Source organism: Spinacia oleracea, chromosome 3, assembly GCF_020520425.1.
Source record: "Spinacia oleracea cultivar Varoflay chromosome 3, BTI_SOV_V1, whole genome shotgun sequence".
In the NCBI taxonomy this organism is placed as follows: Eukaryota; Viridiplantae; Streptophyta; class Magnoliopsida; order Caryophyllales; family Amaranthaceae; genus Spinacia; species Spinacia oleracea.
In genome coordinates this window covers 1,329,343-1,355,231 of record NC_079489.1, presented here as the reverse complement: position 1 = coordinate 1,355,231, position 25,889 = coordinate 1,329,343, and the positions used below count along the sequence as shown (strand labels likewise).

The 25,889-nt window shown below is 36.2% G+C and overlaps 5 protein-coding genes across 6 annotated transcripts; 3 read left to right on the top strand and 2 right to left on the bottom strand.

Annotated features, from left to right (window-relative positions):
* The first annotated feature begins 367 nt into the window (after positions 1-367).
* On the top strand, positions 368-3,974 carry LOC110782237 (alpha-L-fucosidase 1). The gene is made up of 3 exons (XM_021986356.2): positions 368-996; positions 2,336-2,575; positions 2,926-3,974. Exons 1-3 carry the CDS (start codon positions 404-406, stop codon positions 3,638-3,640), a joined length of 1,548 nt encoding a protein of 515 aa, XP_021842048.2. The 5' UTR covers positions 368-403; the 3' UTR covers positions 3,641-3,974.
* LOC110782280 (pentatricopeptide repeat-containing protein At5g66520) lies at positions 1,012-13,543 on the bottom strand. Of its 2 annotated transcripts, none has more exons than XM_056838283.1 (4): positions 11,008-13,543; positions 10,282-10,407; positions 9,942-10,113; positions 1,012-2,232 (listed from the first exon to the last, which is right to left on the bottom strand). In XM_056838283.1, exon 1 carries the CDS (start codon positions 12,814-12,816, stop codon positions 11,185-11,187), a length of 1,632 nt encoding a protein of 543 aa, XP_056694261.1. In that variant the 5' UTR covers positions 12,817-13,543; the 3' UTR covers positions 1,012-2,232; positions 9,942-10,113; positions 10,282-10,407; positions 11,008-11,184. The 2 variants fall into 2 exon arrangements, with proteins under 2 accessions (XP_056694261.1, XP_056694262.1); XM_056838284.1 differs by lacking the exon at positions 1,012-2,232 and adding an exon at positions 6,286-6,631.
* LOC110782426 (alpha-L-fucosidase 1) lies at positions 4,654-8,081 on the top strand. Its single transcript, XM_021986578.2, has 3 exons — positions 4,654-5,282; positions 6,050-6,289; positions 7,234-8,081. The coding sequence occupies exons 1-3, from the start codon at positions 4,729-4,731 to the stop codon at positions 7,910-7,912; spliced, it is 1,473 nt and encodes a 490-aa protein (XP_021842270.2). The 5' UTR covers positions 4,654-4,728; the 3' UTR covers positions 7,913-8,081.
* A 144-nt stretch (positions 13,544-13,687) lies between the features above and the next one.
* On the top strand, positions 13,688-17,870 carry LOC110782423 (mitochondrial metalloendopeptidase OMA1). The gene is made up of 3 exons (NM_001426340.1): positions 13,688-14,992; positions 15,364-15,512; positions 17,524-17,870. The coding sequence occupies exons 1-3, from the start codon at positions 14,054-14,056 to the stop codon at positions 17,774-17,776; spliced, it is 1,341 nt and encodes a 446-aa protein (NP_001413269.1). The 5' UTR covers positions 13,688-14,053; the 3' UTR covers positions 17,777-17,870.
* Positions 17,871-19,366: 1,496 nt separating this feature from the next.
* LOC110782420 (DEAD-box ATP-dependent RNA helicase 7) lies at positions 19,367-25,009 on the bottom strand. The gene is made up of 14 exons (NM_001426341.1): positions 24,435-25,009; positions 23,134-23,268; positions 22,876-23,016; positions 22,660-22,771; positions 22,457-22,527; positions 22,218-22,372; positions 22,014-22,125; positions 21,814-21,915; positions 21,647-21,707; positions 21,389-21,557; positions 21,112-21,208; positions 20,925-21,019; positions 20,199-20,332; positions 19,367-19,875 (listed from the first exon to the last, which is right to left on the bottom strand). The coding sequence occupies exons 1-14, from the start codon at positions 24,897-24,899 to the stop codon at positions 19,667-19,669; spliced, it is 2,058 nt and encodes a 685-aa protein (NP_001413270.1). The 5' UTR covers positions 24,900-25,009; the 3' UTR covers positions 19,367-19,666.
* Positions 25,010-25,889: the final 880 nt, after the last annotated feature.

The following is a 25,889-nucleotide window of genomic DNA, read 5'->3' as shown; positions in this document are numbered from 1 at the left end:
TATATTTATTAAAATTTAATATTTTGAAAATAATATTAAGACGAATTTAACAACAAGATTTCACTTGACAATATAATTCCTTTTGATAAAAGAGAGTGTGTAAATAGTATTTAGTAGACGGTAGTTAAGGTGGTGTCAATTTCAAACAACAACTACAAATGACTTGTAATGTTGCATTGTTATCCTAACCTATTGACTAATGCAACACATTAATATTTCAATTGACACACGATATGAAATCATTTAGAAATGATAGAAATGGCACGTCACATGAAGTTTATGAGATAATATCGAATAAAAAAAGCTCTCGTGTCTAAATAAATAATCAGTAGCTTATATGTAAAAAAACATATAGTACGGACTACAGAGTACTACATCATTTTTCCTCCGCATCTATAAAAACATGTACAAAAATGGCCACAATTTCCAAAAGAAAACAAATGAAATGGCTAATGTTTCTATTTCTTTATTTTTTCTCTTCTTGTTACACCTAATTAGTTACATTATTCCCACAATTTCCCTACAAAATTTAGAAATCCCACCACCCTTACCAATCCTCCCACTCCCTTCATACTCCCAACTAAAATGGCAACAAAGAGAGATCATCATGTTCTTCCACTTCGGCGTAAACACGTTCACGGACTCCGAATACGGTACCGGGCAAGAATCCCCGACGATTTTCAACCCGACCCGTCTGAACCCTAACCAGTGGCTCAGGGTTGCGGCTGAGGCGGGTGTATCATTGGCTATTCTTACAGCAAAGCACCATGACGGGTTTTGTTTATGGTCGTCTAAGTACACCGACCATTCGGTTGCTAAGAGTCCTTGGAAAGGCGGTCATGGGGACGTTGTTCAGGAATTTGTTAGTGCAGCAAAGGTGCAAGGAGTAGATGTAGGGTTTTATCTTTCTCCTTGGGATCAACATGACAAGAGATATGGTGAAGAGAAGGTGTATAATGAGTACTACATGGCTCAATTGCAAGAGCTTTTAACCAGGTAATTTTAGAGGTGATTAAAATTCGGGCCGGGTAGGACGTTAACAAAAAAAATCATGCCCAAACCCATAAATTTGGTGCTGACCTAAACGGGCTTTTGGGCCTGGGTCAGATTTTGGTCTAGAAATACATATTTTAGGCTACCTAAACCTGCATTTTTTCGGGCTGGTCGGGCCAGCGGACCGGCTATAGTTGATAAGGTCTAGGTAACTTAGTCCACTATACACTTGGTAATAACTACTCCCTCCGTATTTATTTAAGTGATACATTTGCCTTTTCCGGCCGTATTTATTTAAGAGATACACTTGCCATTTTTAGTAACTTATCAAACCACCATCTAATTAAATAATACATCTAATTTACCCTATCACCCACCACCCTATTAAACAAATAATTTCATAAACCACCCCACCTCCCACCCACCCACCAAAATGACATGGTCACCACTTGTTTAATTATTAAAATATCTATCCAACTCCACTTGCTTTATTGTTTTATTTCATTTAATTCTTATTCTTAATACCCGTGCTCGGCCAAGTGTATCTCTTAAATAAATACGGAGGGAGTATATATTTCGTATGTTACTTGGACTCCGGAACTAAAATCAGATGCCGGTAATTAGACCTATAAAACGGGTCGATCGGATCAGGTTATAATAAATTACTTTTCGGTTAAGATTAGTCTGGGTCAGTCACTTTAGCGTTCGGGTTTACAAATGTTTGTTCATGACCTAGAACTTTCGAGTTCGGGTCGATTCAACCGGCTGAGCGATTATAAAACACGTATTATATTTTCATTAATTTGCGTATTAAATATAAACCTATATCAATAAAATATACACAATATTTGCACAAATTAATAAATTATCATACACAAATTTATATATTGTCAAATACAATCATATAATAGTCTATAATTTAAATCAAAATCATATTACACCTAACAATAGTAACATGTTAACTGTGTTGAAAATTCCTCATAATCTTATTTATTACTATGAATACAACGATTTTCAATCGATCGCCAAAAATGGGTTCGGTCAACCCATTATTTTTTGGGTTGTTTGAGTTCCGGATAAAATCGAGTTACAGGTCACATAATTTTGTTCAAGACCCATTATTTCCAGGTCCGGGTTGATTTTTGCCCTGTCTACACAATAGCTATGCTACTTGGACTCGGAAACTGAAATCAGATGCCGGGAACCCATCATGCTGCATTGCTGCTTAGCTTTGTTACTCTGAATCAGAAAGATTTTGTAAAATCAACTGATGTTGAACTATTTATTTCCATGATTTCATATGTTTAAACTTTAAACTCATGAAAGTCTTCTGTTGTAATAGATATGGAGATATCACAGAGTTATGGGTAGATGGGCACAAAGGTTCAGATGTACCAAACATGTCCTATTATTTTAAGGACTGGTTTGCCATGGCCAAGGGGATTCAAAGTTCAATCAACATATTCTCAGATGCCGGTCCAGACGTCCGATGGGTGGGAAACGAAGACGGATTGGCTGGGAACACTTGCTGGTCTACCATCAACAGGACTTCAATAACAATTGGAAGTTCAAGCATCGCTGAGTAAGGCCATGTTCTTTTAAACTGAGTTTTACTGAACTATATTGAACTGAATGCTACTAAACCGTATTAAACTGTACTGAACTGAATGCTACTAAACTGTATTGAACTATACTTAACTTAATGCTATTGAACTGTACTGAACTGAAAACTACTGAACCGTATTGAACTGAACTGAATTGAACTGAACTGAATGCTACTAACTGTACTGAACTGAATGCTATTAAACTGTACTGAACTGTATTTGACTGAACTGTATTTGACTGAAATGTATTTGACTGAACTGAATGCTACTGAAATGATTCTGTTTATGTCATCAACAACTAATTTCTTTATCGAATGCACTTATGCAGATATCTGAACACCGGAGATCCTAAAGGAACAGACTGGTTACCACCAGAATGTGATGTTTCAATTAGACCAGGGTGGTTTTGGCATGAATCTGAAGAACCAAAGAAATTAAGTGAACTCCTACAAATATACTACACTTCTGTAGGAAGAAACTGTGTGTTACTACTAAATGTGCCACCAAACTCCTCCGGCCTAATCTCCGAAACTGACAGCAAACGGTTAACAGAGTTCAAGAACGCGATCAACAAGATTTTCTCCCACAATTTAGCAAAGAATTCCTCAGTAAAAGCAAGCAGCCAAAGAGGAGGAAAAGGGAGTAAATTCGGGCCAGAAAACGTGCTCGACCCGGACCACTTATGGACTTATTGGGCTCCTAGTGAAGATGACAGGAATGAGAAATGGGTTGAGATAAGTTTAGATGATCAAGGGGTTAGATTCAATGTGGTCATGATCCAAGAGGCAATCGGGCTGGGTCAGAGGATCCAAAAGTATGAGATATATGTAGACGGGAACCGGGTTGTGGGTGGTACGACGGTAGGTTATAAGAGGCTTCATTGGTTAGGAGTTGAGGGTGTGCATGCTAAGCGGGTGAAAATTAAGGTAGTCAAGTCACGGGACGTGCCATTAATTTCGTCTGTTGGGTTGTTTTTTGACCCGTATTGGCATCCAAAAAGTAAAAGTAGGAAGAACAGAAAGAGACGGAGGAAGCAATATTAGTAGTTAAAAGTCATTTCTCTTCAACTATTAATCAATACTAAAAATGTTATACTCTACAATAATTGTAACATGTATCATGTAATTATCTGAAGATTAAGGTAGTCAAGTCACGGGATGTGCCGTTAATTTCTTCAGTTGGGTTGTTTTTTGACCCGTGTTGGCATCCGAAAAGTAAAGTAGGAAGAACAGAAAGAGACGGAGGGAGCATTGGAGCAATAATAGTAGTTAAAAGTCATTTCTCTTCCACTATTAATCAATACTAAATATGTACAATACTCATAGAATAATTGTAATATATTATGTATCATGTAAGTATGTAACACTTCCTTTTGAAATGAAACGAACTACCATTACACCAAAGTACAAAACCTTATATGAAGAAGACGCCTTTTACTCATCTTATAAGGGGTGTTCAATATTTACCCGTGAACAATTAGTTCTTTTGGCAGGGAGAAGAAACAAGAGATGCATGGATACAAACAAACCAACAGAAAGAGAAATGCTTTATCTGTTCTTGTTTAGTGTCTCATTACTTGTCTTATGTCTTATTTATTGTTTTAGCTTTCTATCTCATCTTTCAATTCCATTTTATCTAAAGAATCAAAGTTTTGAATGTTGAAAGTGATGATAAAATCAATTTACTTAAGAAGAGTACGAGTTAATTATGATTGTTTTTTGCACAAAAGCGTAGATAAAGTTATCCAAGTAATGACTCGGGGCATTGCCTGAGCCTAAAAACTAGTTTAATATTCAAAAAACGTTGCGTGTCTTTTTCTAGACTTGGTCAACTATAGCCCGACCGACGGCCCGACCCGAAAAGTGTGGGTCACACCCTAAATTTTCCATTTTTAGACAAAAACCCGAGCCCGCTTTGGCCCGACCAAATTTATGGGTTTGGGCATGATTTTTTGTGTTAAAGTCCGGCCCGGCCCGAATTTTGATCACCTCAATAGTTAAGACGTAAAGCAACAGATAGTACCACATTAGTGAATCCACAACTATAAAGCATGTGCAACAATGGCCAAGTAGTTTAAGTGGAAGGAAAAAGACACACACACAAACAGTCACACTTCACAAAAACAGTAGCTATGGTGGTTAATATCTGTATTCCTTTGTTTTGTCTCCTCTTTATACACATATTTAGTCACATTATTCCCACAAATTCCCTTAAAAATTCAGCAACACCACCACCCTTACCAATCCTTCCACTCCCTTCATACTCCCAACTAAAATGGCAACAAAGAGAAATCATCATGTTCTTCCACTTTGGTGTCAACACATTCACAGACTCCGAATGGGGTACCGGAAAAGAATCCCCGTCTATTTTCAACCCGACCCGTCTGAACCCGGACCAGTGGTTCAGGGTCGCAGCTGAAGCGGGTATTTCGTTAGCTATTCTTACAGCAAAACACCATGACGGGTTCTGTTTATGGCCGTCTAAATACACTGACCATTCTGTTGCTAAGAGTCCTTGGAAAGACGGTCATGGGGACGTTGTTCAGGAGTTTGTTAGTGCAGCAAAGAGGAATGGAATTGATGCAGGGTTGTATCTTTCTCCTTGGGATAGACATGATAAGAGATATGGTAATGAGAAGAAGTATAATGAGTACTACCTTGCTCAATTACAAGAGCTTCTAACCAGGTAACTAATTAGTCCATTGTTCAAATGATTCACTTGGTTAAGCTATGTTACTTGGACTCGGGAACTCATATCAGACACCGGTAACTAGACCTGTCAAACAGGTTGGTCGGGTCGGTTTGTAAAAAAATTATTTTCGGGTTAGTTCGGGCCAGTCACTTTTGGCTTTGGGTTTACAAATGCTTTTTCAAGAACTAGAACTTTCAGGTTCGGATCGACCCAACGGGTTGAGTGATTTTAAAAGGTGTATTATATTTTCATTAGTTTAGGTAATAAATATACAAAATATGGGCACAAATTAACAAATTTTCCTACACAAGTTTATATTTAGTCAAATTCAACCATAAAATGACGTATAATTCAAATTAAAACCATATTACGCCCAACCATAGTAACAACAACTTGTTTACTATGCTTAAAATTCTTCATAATCTCATTTATTACTATAAATACAACTATTTTGAATCTGTCAGGTGTTGACCAATTCTTCTTGGGTTGCTCGGGTTCGGATAAAATTAGGTTATGGGTCACAAAAATCTTGTTCAAGACCCAGTATTTTCGGGTCGGGTTCGGGTCGATTTTTGACAGGTCTACCAGTAACCCACCATGCTGCTTAGTTAAGTTACTTCACATCAGAAAGTATTTATCAAATTAACTAATAATGAACTATTTGTTTCTCTGTTTTTTTTATGTTAAGACATTTTGTGAACTTTGTTTTTGTTTTGGTTTAACTTGTTGGGGATGATAATGTAAGTGTTCTTCTATCTTAGATATGGAGGTATAAGAGAGATATGGTTTGATGGAGCTAAAGGTTCAAACGCACCAAACATGTCCTATTATTTTTGGGATTGGTTTGCCATGGTTAAAGAGCTTCAAAGTTCAATAAACATATTTTCCGATGCCGGACCTGACGTCAGATGGGTGGGAAACGAAAAAGGATTTGCTGGTAACACTTGCTGGTCTACTGTTAACAGGACATCAATGTCAATTGGCAATGCAAGCATTGTTGAGTAAGTATTTACTATGTATGAATTTCAAAGCTAATGATAGGGTTTATGTAGAATTTATAATATTAGAACAATAAACTAATTCGTTTCATTGATATAAAAGTTATGAATTACAACAACTATTTATAAGCAAAATAAATAACTACCTAAAAGTAAGAAATATGATTAATCATGATCCCACGAATCCATTAAACCATTAACTATAGTTTTGGGAGCATTTTCAACAGTTTATATAGTAGTAATCTGATTGAGTGGAGCTTGATATCATCCTAATTTCTTCCTAATCCTTCCTCTCTCTACCTAAATGTAGCATAGGAAGTATATTGTTTATGTAAGAAGCCCATCCTGAAACATTTGTTCAGCAAAAACTAAGTTAGGTCCTGTTTGGTATCCCTGTCTGTTTTATGTTTTTGGTTTTTTTATGTTCAAAGGCATATGAATTAGGTTGATTTGTGAACTTAAAAGAAAAGTGGAATCTTCTTTTTGCGATTTCCATAATTTAGTATTTAGTTTTCAAAAAATAGAAAACTGGAAACAAAAAAAACGGTAACCAACGTGGCCTAGTGTTGAAGAGATGTGAGAACAGAGTTGTGCAAGTGTGCATGAATTGTAAGTAAAAGCTAAAAATAAAGTTATTTTGTTGAATGGAGTTCACATAATCCCACTAGTATTCCTACACTTTTCCTGATGTAGTAAAAATAATTTCGTAAAGGAACAAATTATTGATATTTTGGGACTAAGGATTTGTTGTTGTTGTTGTAAAGGAACAAATTATTGATATTTTTGGTAAGACATGATTAAGAACAAAACACTGAAATAATTGATGTATCCAAAAGCAGAATGTTTCTGTTTACAGTTCATTTTTGAGTTTTTATCATGCAAATATGGTTTATGACTTTATGTGTGATGTTTGTGTCATAAAAAACTGATTTCTGTATCAAATGCAGATATCTAAACACTGGAGATCCTAAAGGAACAGACTGGTTACCACCAGAATGCGACGTTTCAATTCGACCAGGATGGTTTTGGCATAAATCTGAAGAGCCAAAGAAACTAAGTGAACTTCTACAAATATACTACAATTCTGTAGGAAGAAACTGTGTGTTATTACTAAATGTGCCACCAAACTCAAACGGCCTCATCTCCGAAAATGACAGCAAACGGTTAACAGAGTTCAGGAACGCGATCAACACAATTTTCACCCATAATTTAGCAGAGAATTGCTTAGTAAAAGCAAGTAGCCAAAGGGGAGGAAAAGGGAGTGGTTTCGGGCCAGAAAACGTGCTTGACCCGGACCACTTATGGACTTACTGGGCTCCTAATGAAGATGATAAGAAAGACAAATGGATTGAGATAAGATTGGGTAATCAAGGGCTGAGATTTAATGTGATTATGATCCAAGAAGCAATCGGGCTGGGTCAGAGGATCCAACGGCACGAGATATATGTGGATGGAAAACGGGTTGTAAGTGGTACAACAGTAGGGTATAAGAGGCTTCATTGGTTAGGTGTTGAGGGTGTATATGCTAAAAGAGTGAAGATTAAGGTAGTTAAGTCACGGGATTTGCCTTTAATTTCTTCTGCTGGGTTGTATTTTGACCCTTATTTGCACCCAAATGAGAGTTGAAAGAAAACAAAATTTATGTGACTTCTTCTTGGATTAGGTGAATAATGACAATATAAAGTATCGAATGTTTTATATAAGCCAACAAACTTAGTGGGGAGCTTTGTTTTACTCATCATTTCTGACTTGTTTTTTTGTAATTATGCAGATAATAATAAAATTTGGGTTTAGGCTTGCAAAGAGATTTTACTTGTTTTAACATATGTTGGTTTCCCAAGTGGTATTTGAAGCACTCAACAATGGACGGAACTATAAGTGGTCAAATTACAAGGGGACAAATGGTGTAAACAGGATTCAATCCCAGGTCTTGGGTACCAGTACCACCCCTCAAAGAGTCAAGACTTTACCAACTAAGCTAGTTGGCATCCACCCAATCCCTCTTAGTTGAGTGCACAATTTCAAGGCAAATACTTCAAAACTATAAAAAATAAAAAATTTACTGCCCTACATTTCTGACTATTTATGTTTTACCCTTGACAATATATTTCCTATGATAGAGCACAGCTCAGAGGAGTACAGAAGTAATTTCTGTACAGAAAAACTGTGTTCTAGATGTCTACAGAATTAGTGAAGCACACATGGTGTCTTTAGGAGTTAGGATCATGTTTTTCTGTGTTCAGTGCTGTGGAAGTGGAAGTGAGTGGAAGTGTATGTCAGAAATCAGTACCACTTGACTTTTTAAGATTCCCATGGATGGAGAAAATGATTAGGTAATCTGTGGAGAAGGCATTACAGGATATAAAGTGCAGTGGTCACCTTAAAACGCAAAAAAAAAGGGCAAAAGAAGAGGAAGAAGAAGCAAAAGCATGAGTACTTTTTCTCTAAAAGTTCTAAAAGTTGGGACCCCAACTAGGGCAACCACCCACTCTTTGCCCTTTACCTTTTCACCTAAATTGGAAAGCGTGTGTAGATAGGCAACGGGGAAAATATTTTGAGACAGAGGGAGTATATCGAAAAACAGTTACGAGTCTTATGACATCAGATACAGCAATAAGAAGTCGATAACTATAAAACCTTTACTTAGTGAAGTTAATGTGTGATATAAGAGTGATTAGAATAATTAGTCACATTATGTCATATACTTTCACTTCTTTTAAGTGCCATATGATTCCTCTGGTGACCTCTACATTTTATCTTTCTTCTTACAAGTAATGTTATTGGAATTTCAAGGTACTTATTTGATGCAACTCACAAAATGACATGGGATATTCTGATTGTAGAGAAAGAGTAAGGTTAGTGACCGGAAACGGGTAGAACAATAACGATTATGAGTAATGCTTTTCCTTATTCATCCTAACCTCTTTCTCTGTTATTGTCTACGCCCGCCGTCCCTAAAAGATTTTTGCATACTACATTTTCACTTTATTAAGATAAAAGGCAAAAGAAAAGTAAGTGGGTTGGTAGTTTTGTCTTTTTGCTAATTTAAATAATAGAATGTGAGAGAAAACATATGAGGACTACATACTATAAATGGTATGGGACAAACCGAAAAGGATATTGCGGAAATCTTTTAGGGACAGAGGGAGTATTACTCTATTGAATAAGGATGACGGCGGTATTTTACATTGTTTTATAAGGGATTATTGTTTTATCAGGATTTTTGTATCAAGATTCAAGAGAATACATTGTTTTACAAGGGACTATTGTTTTATCAGGGTTTATGTATCAAGATTCTTGGGAATACACAACATTTATTCAGCTAAAGCCTATTAGTCATACTTCAATCTTGTCTTATCCTTTTCTTTTTAACTTTTGAATCCCTTCGAGGTTTTAAGAACGTGAAGAAAATGCAATTGTTGATCATGCAACCATGAAAACAACCCTAGTCTTAGTCCTACCAAGGGAAATGGAGTGCCAATAATGACTTTGAATTTGACACAATGCTCTATATCTTCACACTAAATATCTGCTTCAAATTCCAAATGAACTGCACAAGCTAAAAATTCATTGTACTTGGAAGTTGACTCAATTTATTAACAGAATTTAGAACATAATCATCAGAAAAGATTCGAAAATTGAAACTCAGACTTACTTGAAAAACGATCTGCATGAATTCCATGTATGTATAACATTCTTTCAACAATGTCTTCCAGAAACAAGCTTGTATAACTTCAAAGAGAGAACAAACAGTCGAACATTTTCTTTGGCTTGACCGGAAATCAGCCACCAAATTTATTTTCCAAACTATTTGAGCATTCCAAATTCTAAAACAAACACACACAAAAAGGAACCATGTGATTAGGATTCGAACTAATAATTTGAGAGAACGAGTAAAGCTGTCAAACATGTTCTAGTAGAAGGCGCTAAACTTACAAAAATAAATCAATATGCATAAAACCAAGTTTAGCTATGCCTCAAACAATATGAACTACCTGCATGGTTGTATCTTCATCCTCCAATAAGAAGTTGGCGTTCTTCTGTGTGCAGAGGTTATTGACTTTGCACCAATATGGTCACAGGATCTTGTAAATAATCTAGAAGTCATCTTCTGTGAATGACTGCATCAAAATTAATTCAGTTATCAGGGAAAATCTATCCTTAACAACAATAAGCATTTTATGTCAGTATGTCGTCACACAGGCACAAATATATATTTGCCCACCTCTTAAAAACTTCTGCATTGATGTAAAGGTTAATGCTAAGTTTGTTGCAATGTTTCAAAATTAAGAAGGCTACTTATCTAGTTTACCTGATACCATTGAAGGTTAAGGCTAACTAGAATCAAAACAACTGAGCTTAACACAAGAAACAGATAATAGTTTTCTTGAAAATAAAAAGGCCCAGCAACTTTACCGGCACAGTTTTGTAATTTCCTTCAACCAAACATTATTATCCCGTGTTGTCCAGAAACTGAAAAAGTATCAACACAAACAGAGGACTATGGATTCTTGAAGCAACAGCTTGTTCTCGTCCAGACTAGGACTTTAGATACTGAATATGAATTACAAACACTAAAATTCATGTCAAAGAAGCACTTCAACTACTTATCCAAGAAAAGCGCTCATAAATTCCATCATAACTACGGATCTGCATAGTATAATGCTATCACTACAACATGACAAGTTTCATGCTTATATCAATATGGTAAAAGATGTTACCTTTATTATAATATGGAGTACAAGTTTTGGTCTTGAGGTGTTCTGAAAGTCTCTCTTTTCTGAAGGCAGTGCAAGACCTCCTTTACGAGTGATTCTCTGAATTCAACTTCCAGGCATATATTTATTCGAATCAGTGAAATCATTCATATCCCATCATATACATTCACAGCTAGTTGGTTATTCAACATCCAAATCATTTCTTTGAAAACCAATCTTCATCTCATTTTTTAGTCCATTCAATAACCAAACTAGTTCATCCATCACAAGTTCAGGTGATCCTCTAACAGAAAATTCATGAACAACACCATCAACTTCAATACTGCTGGAGCCTGGCATGTCCTTTACAATTCCCTTTTCTTGCATAAAGTTTCTTATTTTCTTTACATCATCAAATCTACCAGCTTTAGCATATATATCACATAGATTGATATATAAAGCATGATTCAGGGGATCCAAATTAATCAATCTCAAAGCAACCTTCTCCCCTAACTCTACATTCTTGTGCATTTGACAACCACCAAGCAATGCACCCCAAACATAGGCATCCGGCTCCATTGGCATGCCACTGATAAGCTTTTCTGCCTCGTCAAAAAGTGCAGCTCGACTGAGTATATCAACCATACAAGCAAAGTGATAAACACACGGCTCAATTGAGTAAACACGTGTCATTATATCAAAACACCAACGGCCTTCCTCTACTAAACCAGCGTGAGCACATGCTGACAAAAGGCCAACAAATGTGACATGGTTAGGCCTCATTCCCTTCAATTCCATCTCATTTAAAAGACCCAAAGCTTCTTTTCCATACCCATGAAGAGCATAAGCCGAGATCATGGCAGTCCAAGCCAAAACATCCTTTTTTGGCATATTTCTAAACGTTTCAATTGCTTTATCAACGCGTCCACATTTACCATACATGTCAATTAATGCTGTTTCAGTCACCATATCAATCTGCAACCCACTCTTCTTGAGGTAATCATATACCCAATCTCCATACTCAATTGCGCCAAGAGATGCACAAGCAGAAACAACACTAGCAATTGTTATCTTATCAGGCCTAACTCCATCATCACTCCTTAGTTGCATTTCCTGAAACAACTCCAAAGCAATCTTTGGTTTACCAGCTTGAACAAAACCTGTTATCATAGAATTCCAAGTGTAAATACTCCGCTTCTCCATCTTCCTAAACATACCCAATGCTAAATCAACCCCCCCATTTCTCAAACACCCAACAATCATCGAATTCCAAGAAACAACATCCCTCTCAGGCATTTTATCAAACACCTTCTGCGCACAACCCAGAAACCCACATTCACACAAAAAACTAATCATACAATTCTGAACATATACATCATAATTAAACCCAAATTTCACAATCTGGGAATACACAACCATACCAATTAATCCATCAACCCTTCTAGTACACTCCTTTAACACAAATGGGAAAGTAAGATTATCAGGAGTAATCCCATTTCTTAGCATTTTAATATACAAATTTAAAGAGGGGCAAGAATTAATAGACTGCCCAGAATATGATTTGCTAGCATAAGCTCTAATTAGCGCATTGTAAACATAAAGGTTTGACATTTCCAAATTGTTGAAAACTTTGGTAGCATAAGGAAGAGAACCTGCTTCTGAAATTGCGCAAAAGAAGAGTAGGCGAGTTGTGAGGAAATAACGGTCTGATTCTGAAATTTTAGGGGATTTTATAATCTGGGCATGGATTTTTGTAAGGTCTTTCATGTTCTTGCATTGGCTAAGTAAGCAGGAAATTGAGGTTTTGAAGAATGTATATTTGGGTTCTGCCATTGTTGTATATGGAGAGAGTACTGGTTTTGTTGTCACCTTCCCAGAACTTTTGCGCGGTAGTCATTCAGATTCAAAGAGTGACTATTATAAAATGGTGAGGTTTTGGTCTAATGGTTAAGACGGGGCCTACAGTGAACGCTTGTATTTTTTGTTTATGATATTTCACATGATCGAATCAAGCATTATCCATTTGTATCGCCCTTATTGCTTGCTCGTTCGCACCAAAACAAAATACTCCGTAACATTTTAGACTTTAATGTAATGTGGTGTAAATCGTGTAAGGGTTGCATATCGATTTCGTAGGAAAATATCATAATCGGTTCCGTTTCGTGAAGTAAAACAAACTTGGGAAAGTATCATAATCGGTTCGTGTAGTAAAACAAATTTGGTTTGGTGAATAGGTCTTATAGTAATTTGGGCCAAATTGAGTCATTAGACTTTTTACTTGAATATAACTCGATCTGAATAAACATGGCTCAAGCCTGAAGTGAACAACTCAAGTACAACCTGACATATTTTTTTTTATTGCATATGCTAGAAAATTCAAATAGCCCTTGACCCCTTGATTTAGATCATTTATCCAATCTTAAATATAGGAAAATATCATAAAACAACACTCAATATCTTGATCCAATCAGAACTAATTTTTTTTAAAATTTTAAGGCTCGTTATGTGTAAGTTTATTAGCCTTAGTAAAAAGCTCGAACCGTCCGTATTAAAACGGGTTTGGGAAAAAGCTCACACCAACCCGTCCGGATTTCAACGGTTTTGGGCCAAAGTTCGGTCCGATGTAAACGGCTCATTTTATCATGGGTCAAGTACTTGACTACTTCATATTTCTAGGTCCATATCCATGTGACCATGTCCATAGACCATATCCAATTTCCCGGGTTTCATCAAAAAGATCCGAACCAATTTGGAGTCCTTCTTCTCCACCACCTCCCCAATGCAAACTTCCAGATTCTTCTCAATTACAGTAGTTTGTGATTATTTCTCCAGAATTCACGCCCTTCTTCCCATTAAGAAACAAACTTCAAAAAAAAAAAAATTAAGGAAAATTCTGACCCAATTCCTCTAGGAAGAGGAAGAATCCTTGTTCTTGTAAATTTCTCACTCGGAAATCTTAAATCAGAAATCACAAAATTTCAATCTACTTTTTGTTGATACCCAATTCATTAATGACCCTGAATTTCAACAATTTGGATCAAAGGTAGCGCCTTTTCTTCTCCAGAAAATCATGGCATCATGGAACAGACAATCAAGGTTTGTTTACAACACTTTTAAAAGCTTCAGCTCCAAGTTATTACCTAAATCCCCAATTCAATCCCCTTCCCCAAGGCTTAATTCAAGTTCATCTTCTTTGTTTTACAATCAATTTAAGCCTTCTAGGTTATTTGGGTCACCTTCAATTTCTGGGAATTTTAATGGGTTTAAGCAGAATCAAACCAGCAGCTTGTTTTCTGGTATTATTACTAGGAGAAATTACTATGTTGATAGTAACCAAATTCAACACTTTAAACCAAGAGGTTTTAAATCATGGTTTCAGAACCCTAGACATATGTTCATTGTAGTTGTGGTTGGTTCTGGTGTTGTGATTACTGTTTATTTTGGCAATTGTGAAATTGTGCCCTATACAAAGAGGAAACATTTAGTACTTCTGTCAAAATCCATTGAAAGGAGTATAGGAGAATCCGAATTCGAGAAGATGAAGAAAGAAATGAAAGGGAAAATATTGCCTGCAATTCACCCTGATAGTGTAAAGATTAGGTTGATTTCTAAGGACATTATTCAATCACTTGAAAGAGGGATAAGCCATGAACAAGTGTGGAGTGATCCAGGTTATGCCGTTGAAGGCGGTAGCAGCCATAACGAGGTTGATGGAGGTGAAACTTTGAGAGCTTTTACTGAGGTCGAAGAAGAGAACGGGGTTGAGAATTGGCGTAAAGGGGAAGAGATGCTTGATGATACATGGGTTAAAGATAGTAGGAAAAAGGGGGAGGAAAATAAGGCTAAGGCTTATACTGATCATTTGGAAGGGATGAATTGGGAAGTTTTGGTTGTTGATGAACCAGTTGTGAATGCCTTTTGTTTGCCAGGTGGGAAGATTGTTGTTTACACTGGATTGCTTAGGCATTTTCAATCAGATGTTGAAGTTGCTACAATTATTGGGCATGAGGTATGCAATTACTTACTTCAATTTGTAAAATTGTTGTTCTTTTTTGTGTTTTGAAGGTATTGTTTGAACATTAATGATGCTACTAACTTATCTGAACTTATTTATCTGAACAAAACTTATTTTGACTGAATAAACTTATTTGTATGTTAAAATGTATGAAACTTGTCTCCTTTATGAGGTCTTGATTACCTCTTGATAATGTATTTCCTATTTCTGCATTTTAAAAAATGTATGGAACTTATTTTTTGTGAACTTATATTATCTGAAATTAACTGAACTTATCTGAACGGTTTGAAATAAGTCAAGCAGAACATATCCTAAATCACTACAAGGCGAATGACATTTTTTTTGTTGGTGTATTTTTGTTCAAGGTTGGGCATGCTGTGGCTCGGCATACTGCAGAACAGATTACAAAGAACTTGTGGATGGCAATCTTACAACTGATCCTTTATCAGTTCATCGCGCCTGATTTTGCCAATGCAATGTCGAATCTTCTCCTAAGGCTTCCTTTCTCCCGAAAGTAAGTCTGTTGCTCCTAAATCCTAATATGTTTTGTCTTGATTGTTTACTTTGGCATTTTCTTTGTGAGATAAATGTGTAATTCCCTTTTCATGACATATGTTACAGTTCCTGTTTTTAAGGTTCCACAATAGTATAATTGCTTTAAGTTCAGTTGTATGTTTCTTCTTGGTTGAACGATGATTAAATGATCTCATGCAGCCACACTGCATGAGAGTCACTGGTACACTAGGGCTTGACATATAACTTATGGGGAAGTTGAGAATGTTTAGCAAATATTACAAGACTCGAATGGTTCAGGTGAACTCTGTCATAGTTTTCTACCTTAAGGCTCCGTTTGTTTTGACGGAAAACACCTATACGGAAGATGATTTCCCCATTTTCCTTTGTTTGTTTTTATTAAGGGTGGAAAACAATTTTCCCAAAGGTGGAAAATAACTTTCTTCTGAAAAGAAGGAATGCCACATTTTCCACTATAATCCCTCACATTTCCTTTTCTCTCATCTCATTACCACTTCTATGTTCTTTTTCTTAATAATTTTTCTTGTAAGGAAACAAACAAAGGGAAAATATTTTGCCTTGATGTTTTCCCTTGAAAATTGTCTTCGATGGAAAATCATTTTCCTTTGAAAATGTTTTCTGTTGAAACAAACAGAGCCTAAATCTCTTAATAGCCTGAGTATTTTCTTTTTAGCTGAGAACCAAAGGAAATAGAAGACGATTAAAGGGGTTGGTTTCCTACTGATGCAGTTTGAACTTTTAATTATCTTTTGCTGATATAGATTTGGGTGAGAGAAACTTAGGGGAAGTAGTAAGGTGACTTATAGCAGAGTAGTGATGACTAAGCAGGCATTTTCAAGTGATCATATGGATTAATTTCTTCGTGATTTTATAACAGGACCATGATGGTTTGATAATTGAACTTAGTCATCTAGATTATTTTGTGTTTCAGCATACCTGCCAACACACATTAACTTGCTTATCTGACATTGTTATCAATCTGGACATCCGTTCTCTGTTACTCCGTACTGTTGTAGTGGTGGAAATACATGAATAGAAATAGCTTTCTTCTTTATATGTAGCATATGCAGAGTACTTAGTTATTGTATAACAACCTGTTAAATTTGAAAGTTCCAGGGAAATATTCTGATATGTTTTCCCAACTACTTTTTGCCCCCCAACTGGATTGCATTTCACATGTTTGAACTTCCACCTGTTGATCTTGAATGGGTCGGCAGTGTTTCGAGTTCTTCGTTTTTGGATTAGGTTTATATCATTTCTCTTAGTTTAAACCCCGCTCGCTAATGATATGAGCCATGAGGTGAATGTTTTCATAGATTCATGTTCCGAACACTTTCTTTCGATGTGAATTTAGCTAATCTGCTTCTAATCATGGACCGTATGGCATTCTCAAAGTCGATTGCATTAGAGTTTGAACACTAGCTCATTCTTTTGCATGCCAAAGGTGTCAATCTCCCTGTTTGCTCTTTCCTTATAGATTCTTGCATATCTTACTACAGTTTTTCAGTGACCATATCAACAATTCAATTCTGTCATAACTGTCTAAATCCAAACATTTCTGCTACTACTTTTGCAAGTTCTTAAATAGTCCTAGGTTTCTGCAACGAAAGGCTTCTCGCCTATTTCACATCCCCCTCTCCTCTCCTCTCCATTGTAGTTCTCAACTTCTTGTACTATCAAGGATCCCGTTCTATTCGACTTATTTTGTCTGAGCTTATATTATCTGAACTTTCTGAACTTATTTTATTCGAAAAAACTCACTTTGTCTGAAAATCTGAAATAAACTTATTTGTGTGTGAAAATGTCTAAAAAAAACTTTTTTTTTTTTCTGAACTTATATTATCTTATCTGAACTTATTTTGTGCGAAATAAGTCAAAGTAAGTCGAACAGAACAGAGCCTAAGAAGACTAGAAGAGAAAAGTCAAAGTAAGATATAGCTTAGCCTTTTTTTATCTAATTAATATACTTTTGTGTGGTTATTATTGTGTAGGATGGAAATAGAAGCAGATTACATAGGACTACTATTGATGGCTTCAGCCGGATACGACCCACGAGTCGCACCTCAAGTATACGAGAAGCTAGGAAAGATATCCGGTGCATCCGGAGGACTTGAAGACTATCTTTCAACTCACCCGTCTGGGAAAACGAGAGCTCAGTTATTAGCTCGGGCTCATATTATGGAGGAAGCCATCAATATGTACCGTGAAGCTTCGGGCGGGCGGGCAGTTGAAGGGTTTCTGTAACCCTAAAAACATATCTACTTTCTCTAACAAGGTGAATTGTTTTGTGGATCCTACTACATGTACACTTAGTAAGGCATCTCGTACACCATGTTCTTAGTGGGTTTGATGATGTGTCAATAAATTAATGGTGGTGTACAAAAGAATCTTATACACTAGATGTACATGTAGTCTTTTCCCTGTTTTATGGTTTTGAAATAATTCTTGGATTATGTTCAAGCTGTTATTTCTTCACTATAGGAAATTGTGAAATGTTGTTTTTTAAGTTGAGAAAACCTCAACAATCAAGCTTATTTATTGTTACATTGTTGTTGGTAACCCTGTAAATTCAACCTGTTTAAAGTTTTTCCTACATTTTGTTGTTGATGTGCCTTTGAATGCGATAATGAGGCCATCTGTTTACCTTATTTTCAAATATTTTATCATTTATTTAAGAATAATCTTTAATTTAAATAAATTCATATACGAGTTGACAAGGGATGTTCATATTGATAAGTTTTTTAGAAGTTCTTTAGTACTTTAAATAAATTCGAAAGTTGGGTGAAGTTGGCACATCTTGAATTATATCTACTTTTATTACTCTGTATTTACATACTTTCTCCACTCATAAATACTTAACGTTTATCACTTTCACGCAGGTCAATACACATTTTAAATCGTCAATATCTTAAATTCTTTTCAAGTAAAAATTATAAAAAGTTGATATTTTGAAAAACGTATTGAGACGAATCTAACAAGACCCCACATGACTATGTTTTATTTGACATATAAATTACCAACAATAGTCAAAGCGAAATATGTGAATATTGTAAAAATTTCAAATGTTGCGTGTATTTATGAACAGAGGAAGTATAAAACTTTAACTTCACATATAAAAAGAGAGTGGCATTCCTAAACCAAAACAATTCTTGAAAACAATATCACAGCAAAGCTTATGGATGGTAAGATACATTAACATTTAAGTACATTGGACACATCTAAACCCTAATAACCCCCAAAACACTTGTTCGATAACTTTGCCTAGAAACCGACTTGAAGTTACTGAAAGACCTCTGAACCTGACCTAAACCGAACAACCTGTATTAAACCCTATTTGATCCTTTTATCATATACTTCCTCCGTCCCGAAATACTCGGCCCGGTTTGACCGGCACAGAGTTTAAGGGACTTGAATTGACTTATAGTAGTTGATAGTGGGGTATTATTTTAATGTAGTTAGTGGGAGGTGAGTTAAGAGTAGGGGTTGAATTTTTAATTATTTTTTGTATGGAGTAGGGGGTAGGTGGGTTAATAGGGGTGGAGTGAGAAATAATATAATATTGTTAGAATATTTCCATTTTTAGAAACAGGTCAAGTATTAAGGGACGGCCCGATAAGGAAAACAGGTCAAGTATTTCGGAACGGAGGGAGTACGATATTACACGAAACCAAACACAGGTTCGACATCAACGAAAAAAGTAGTCATTGAACCAAAGACTAGTAACGTGATGCCGGATTCAAAAGCCGATAACCGAATATGAAAAGGTTACTAAACTATGCAGTTTATGAAACATACATCAATGTATATGAAGTTAATTTGATGGAAAGATGACGGATTACCAGAAGAGTACGAAGTATTATGAGGTTTGAAGAAACAAGTGTAACCAAATATTACATAAATCTTTAGATCATACTATTACACTTGCAATTACTGTAAAATTGTTCCTTGTAAATGAATAAATTAACCAGGGTCCTCCCTAATTAATCAGGCTAAACTTACAACTAAACACTCCCCCTTGCTTAATCGCATGTATTTTATCACCCCAAAAGTAACAAAAAAAAAGGATTAAAAAAATACAAACAGATGTGACGTCATCAAAATTGTTTGCACCTTGTGCACGAAACACAGATGGCATTAACGACGACCATATCCACCACCACGTCCTCCATATCCTCCTCCACCACCATATCCTCCACCACCATATCCACCACCACGTCCTCCATATCCGCCACCACGGCCGCCTCTTCCACCACCGCCAAATCTTCTGCTTATTTGTACTTTCTCTTCTAATGGAGGCAAGGCTTTAACTACATCCAAGTTCACCCCTGCAGCATTTTCTGCGCCTGGGAAAGAAAACAATATCAGGAAAAAAAAATCAAAACAGCCAACTTTACCATCTTAACTTGGGGGTGTTCGGTTTTTCGATATCACAATAAGTTTTCAGTTTTGAAAGCCATATGATTAAGATTGAATCATGATCTAAAAATTAGTCATACTTATAGTGATCTTGTTGAATTTTTAAAACTGACAACAAAAAGTACTTTTTATGGTTTTCATATTTTGGTTTTAGTTTTGTAAAAAACAGAAAACTGGAAACAAAAAAACGATACCGGGGCCTTAGAGAAAGATAAAACTAGTTTGATGGAAATATCTATGGTGTACATACCAACAAGGAAAGTTTCCAAATCGTCAACTGGAACGTCGAAAACGGCACCACTCTTGTCAGCGGTTAGTGCAACCCCCATGATTGAATCAGCTTTTGTTGCGGGCAAGAACCTCTTCAATACAGTGTAGGCAAAACTGTAAAAAGAGTAAAAAGTTAGAACCGGGAGATAAAAAACAAATTCATAAGCCACACACACAAGAACAGAAGTAAATTCTCTTCCATTCTGACAATACAAAATAAATCTAACATACAATAGAAAGCTTATACGCATGAGAACAGAAAATAAATAGGTCATTGTTTCCGTCTATAATATCTCGATGAAAAAACAATTGCATAAAACTCGATTGGGGTCTTACATCCTATGAAATGGCGGAAACCAAAACCGTGTTCACTGGTGATTACTCCCTCCGTCTCTTTTTGTTCTTTACGCTCAGAAAAATAAATAATCTGTGTTCGTTCCACTATCGCTACTATATTTTCTAATTTGGGTTCCAAATTCCCATAAAAAATTCTCTCTGCCTAAATCTGTTGATCTTTCTCTTTACAGTCTATTCCACTATCAATACCCTACTTTTTTTATTTGGATTCCAAATTCCCATTAAAATTTCTGTGTCTAAATCTATTGATCTTTCTCTTTACTGTCAACTAGCACAAACACAACGTACACAGCCAAACAGAGGAGCAACTAGCAGCATAAAACTAAGCCGTAGTAATGACAAAACTTACGATTGTCCATAAAATGGTCTTCCTGCATCAAGGAGTAGAGTTACATAACCCTCCATGCCGGTTAGAAGTGATCTTTCCTTTATATCCGAGTAACCCTGTTCAAAGAAGCATATCATGTCAATATTCAAAAACAATGAAACTCAATCATGAACACCAGAAATGCACAAACACAGATGCAAAAACTTACAGCGGCCTTGGCAAGGGCTTTTGAGAGTATATCCACGGCTGATAGACCAGATGTACTCAAAAGCTCTTCAGCAGCATCCTTGAAAGCGGGAATCACACTGAACAAGGAAAAGAGGGTGTAACTTCATCAGATAACTACAGTGCAAGTGGCATGATGGAAGCTGCTGCTTCAATACCAACAGCTTTGGCAACATCAAGTGATTTTATAATATGTACAATTCTAAAATATTGTTACGAAAGTGATTTTATAATGTGTAAAATTATAAAAGATGTACTACCTATCAGAAATTTGGAGGATGGCAGCTGCTGCTTCAATACCAACAGCTTTGGCAACATCAACGGGTTGGGGGGCAGATAAATGCTCAAACTTCACACCAGATTCTCTTTCTATTTTAGTGACACTAGACCTCTTTGGATCATAAAGCATAACAGCAACTCCCGTGTTTCCTGAAATAAGCATCAATCCTCAGATTAGCGTCTAAAGTGACAGTGACTATTTCAAATAGACTTTAAGAACATGTAGCAACATTACATACCAGCCCTGCCCGTTCGTCCTGAACGATGGATGTAGTCTTCAACATCGCGGGGAGGTTCGCACTAAACACCAAAAGAACCAAAGAAAAATTCATAGTGATCATTAATTAACAAGTAACATCAAGTCAGCAGCCAATAATGCATGACAAGTGAAAATAAATTTACTTACTTGGATGATTAGCTGCACATCATTAATATCCAGACCTCTTGCTGCTACATTTGTTGCAACCAAGGTCATAAATTTTCCAGTTCTAAATCCTTTGAGGGTTACCTAAAATTTTACAGATCACAGATTAGTTAATACGCTTTCACGTCTAACCTAAGAAGTACTACAAATAATCACTTCATTAAAATCACTCTATTAACTACCTCTCGTTGTGTTTGTTGAATATCTCCATGCAAAGGCCGCGCTCCAGTCAATAGCCCAGCAAGTTGAGAGGCAGATTCTTTAGTCTCGGTAAAAATAATTGAACGGCCTCCACTGGATGAACATAAAAAGCAAAATTGGTAACTACTAGGAGGCCTGGAAGCTGCCTCGCGTGAAAATTAAAGTAAATGAAACAAAATACCAACCTGCCATAACAACGAATGATATCTGGAATGAGATCAGGCCTTGCAGAGGCAGAACATGGTATGACAATGTGCCTAACACTTATACTGGCCTTCATTTTCTGATCACTTACAAGATCTACGGTTTTCTTCGCAGACTTGAGAAACCTTGTAGATATCTTGACAAAAGAACATAGCTTATTTAGAACACAATAGATATTTAAATTACCATCATATGAATAAAATGTTAACGGGGTTCAAACCTGCTTGACCCAGGAGGGCAAGGTAGCACTGAAGAGAAGAGTCTGGACTTTGCTAACATCGTCAACTTTTCCTGCAAAATCAGTAGAAAGGTTGTCAAAAGTTGTGCAATATTTATAAAGGGTTGAAAGTAGACAGACCAACAATCTACTTAAATCAGATGATAAGGCAACTCTGACCAGAAAAAAAGTAGAAATTATTATACCTAGGATCAATTCAACATCATCAACAAAACCCATTTTCAACATCTCATCAGCCTCGTCAAGGACTCGGAATAGAAGTGAACCGAGTTTAAGAACACCCTTCTCTAAGAGATCCTATAAAGATATTCACAACAAGTCAAGTTAGCCACAATTGCAAGAATCCGGTTAGCATTAAAAAATTAAGTAATATTGCATTTGCAAGAGATATCACGCAATACCTTCACTCTGCCAGGTGTTCCAACAACAATATCAACACCTCTGGTTAAGCTACTTATCTGAGAATGGAAGGGCGCTCCCCCGTAAACACTACAAGCAGTAAGTCCTACTGCACCTCCATAAACTTGGAAATCAGCCAACACCTTCACAGAAAGAAAGAGAATGTAAAAATACGGAAGAAAAGATATCTTAAATACAGTAAGTGGTTCAATGTCGAGGAAAGGGGGAAATTAAACAGAAGGGTATCTTCTGCACAGTACCTGAGTTGCCAATTCCCTGGTGGGCAGAAGAACCAGGACACTCGGTAACCTTCCATGGCCACTTCTCCTTAAATCTTTGGTGCGCCCATTAACTAGAGACTCTACTATTGGTAACACAAAAGCAAGTGTTTTTCCCTGTACAATAACAAACCGTTAATTATTTCAGCAGTAAACAAACAAATAAAAGCCATTAAGAAAATTAAGGGCAGCAATATATAGTAATGCTCGTTAACTTTAGGGAAAAGCAAATTAAGACCATAAGACCTATAGGGAAATATGCTTCTGTAGGACATAACCTCGACTTAAACTCGCATAATAAAAGAGGATGGTTTTCCTTTCTTAAGTGACATACATACGAAACACTATATTCAATTTGTAACAATCTGTTGCCAGGATTCAGAGTCATACATCAAATTATCAATCCCTTCCCCTCAACTCGAAATAGCTTAAAACACCAAATAAGATATAGTATACATATCATATTAGTAAACTACTCAAAGGCAGCTATATAGCATGAACTGATCAGTTAGATTCCATATTGAAACACATAACTAGATTAAAATGAGTTCATCTGTTCATCCCTAACTTCAAACATGATAGCTCATGTAAATTTTGATTCTTGCAAACTCCTAAAACTATTAGCGATCCCTTTTGTTTTTGTTATATAAGTCCTAATTGTTTCTATCTACCTATCCATAATTTTCCAAGAATTAACCCATAAATATAATGTCAACAAACCGCCTTCCAATTCCAAGCTCAGTTACCCTAACCCACTCATAAATTTACCTTAATCAAGCTCAGTCATTATGAGCATAAAATCACTGATATGACCTTAATTTCCAATTCCAAGCTCTGTCTCCCTAACCACAACTCATAAATTCACTAAAATCAAGCTCAAACATTATGAATAATAAAAGCACTAATCATAACATGCGCAAACTCACAATTGATCAAAGCTCAAATAAACAAAAAGAGACTTGTACAACAAACTCACTGAATTCAACAAACACCAAGAAAACTACAAGATAAACATTGTACTCAATGCCAATCAATTGAGAAATTAACATCTTTAATTCCAATTCAAGCTCAATAATAATAATAAAAACACTAATCTTTCTAATTCCATGCTCGGTTTCCCTAACCAAAATACAATAAAATCACTAAAATCAAGCTCAGACGTTACAATCATAAAAACAATAATCATAACACTCACACAGACACACAGTATCACTAAGATCAAGCTCAAATAAACAACAACAATCAGTAAAACCAAAGCTCAAAAAAATTTAACGAAAACACACCTGACCAGTACGAGCACGGCCAACCAAATCACAACCATCAATAACATTATCAAACGTCATAGCTTGAATAGGAAACAACGCCTTAATCCCTTTCGAAATCAAAACATCCTTCAACGGCTTCGAAATCCGAAAATTCGAAAGCGAATTAGGGTCCTCAGCTTCAACAACAGCCTCTTCCATAACTTTAGCCTTTTTCGGCTTCAAATCATCAGCCTGAACCAATTCAGAGCTGTTATCACTCTTATCAGAAGAATCATCCAAATCAACAGCTTTACGCTTCTTCTTCTTTTCCTTCTCTTCTTTATCCTTTTTACCGCTACTACTACTCTTCTCCTTCTTCTTGCTGCTGCTCTTTTCCTTCTTGACGACGGTGTCGTCGGAATCTAGGGTTTCAGACTTCATCTTCTTCTCCTTTTTTAGGGTTTCTGGTGTGATAGCATCGGACATCATGGAGATTGAAGGCATTTAGTTTCAAGATAGATAAAACTAGGGTTCGAGAGATTCTCCTCCTGGTAAAGATGATGAAGAGAGAGTTTGCTGGGTTTATGGCGTTGAAGTTCCTCTCTCTGGTTTTTTGCGGGAGGAGGGAAAGAGGAAGAAGACGGTTAGGGTTTTAGGTGGTTTTATATGTTTGTTTGATTTTTGGGGGTGAGTGTAATTTTGGCCGTCCGATTGTGAAACCCTACTCTGTTTAATATGTTGCCGTTGGATATTTTTGTTAGGGGGGTATAATTGGAATTAGCATAAAGTGTACGTTTGGGAAGATTTTTTTCATGTTAAGGAAAATATCTATTTATGGAAGATTGTATGGTCAAGGGGAAATAAGGAATTTATGGATTGGAGAGACATTGGCAAAATAGGAAGGTGTAGCCGTGTAGGTAGAGTTACGCATGTGTCAGGCCAGTATGTGTGTTGTTCAAGTTCAATACGGCGACGATTTACAGTCCGAATGTGAATATTATTTTAGAAATTGGCACGATTATGGCATGAGCATAGCGTGCATGTCTCGATAACGGGACGCTTATAGTTTAAACAATTAATAAAAAAAATCATTGAATTAGTAAGGGGGACCATTAGCACGGCACAACATGACAAGTGGGACGGTCATACGGTAAAAGTAGAGACTAAGCCGCGAAAATTATACTAAGTTAACAAATACTTTGAATCTGTAACAGTTATGTATTGTAAGTTGCGGTTAACATTACGGGCGTATGATTGTAACAGTTATGTATTTTCTTTGAATTGTGGTGTACATATCTCTTTTATCATTGTATATGTTATATGGGGAATTATTAATAATATTATTTTTTCTATTACTTTAGTGATTTACATTTGTGAACAATATAAATATAAGGAGTGTTATGCAGGAATTTCCTCCAACAACATAAGAAACCAACCTCATAAGTCATAATCCATACTTCTTTATATACTTGCACTTTCATGTGTTTACGTTCA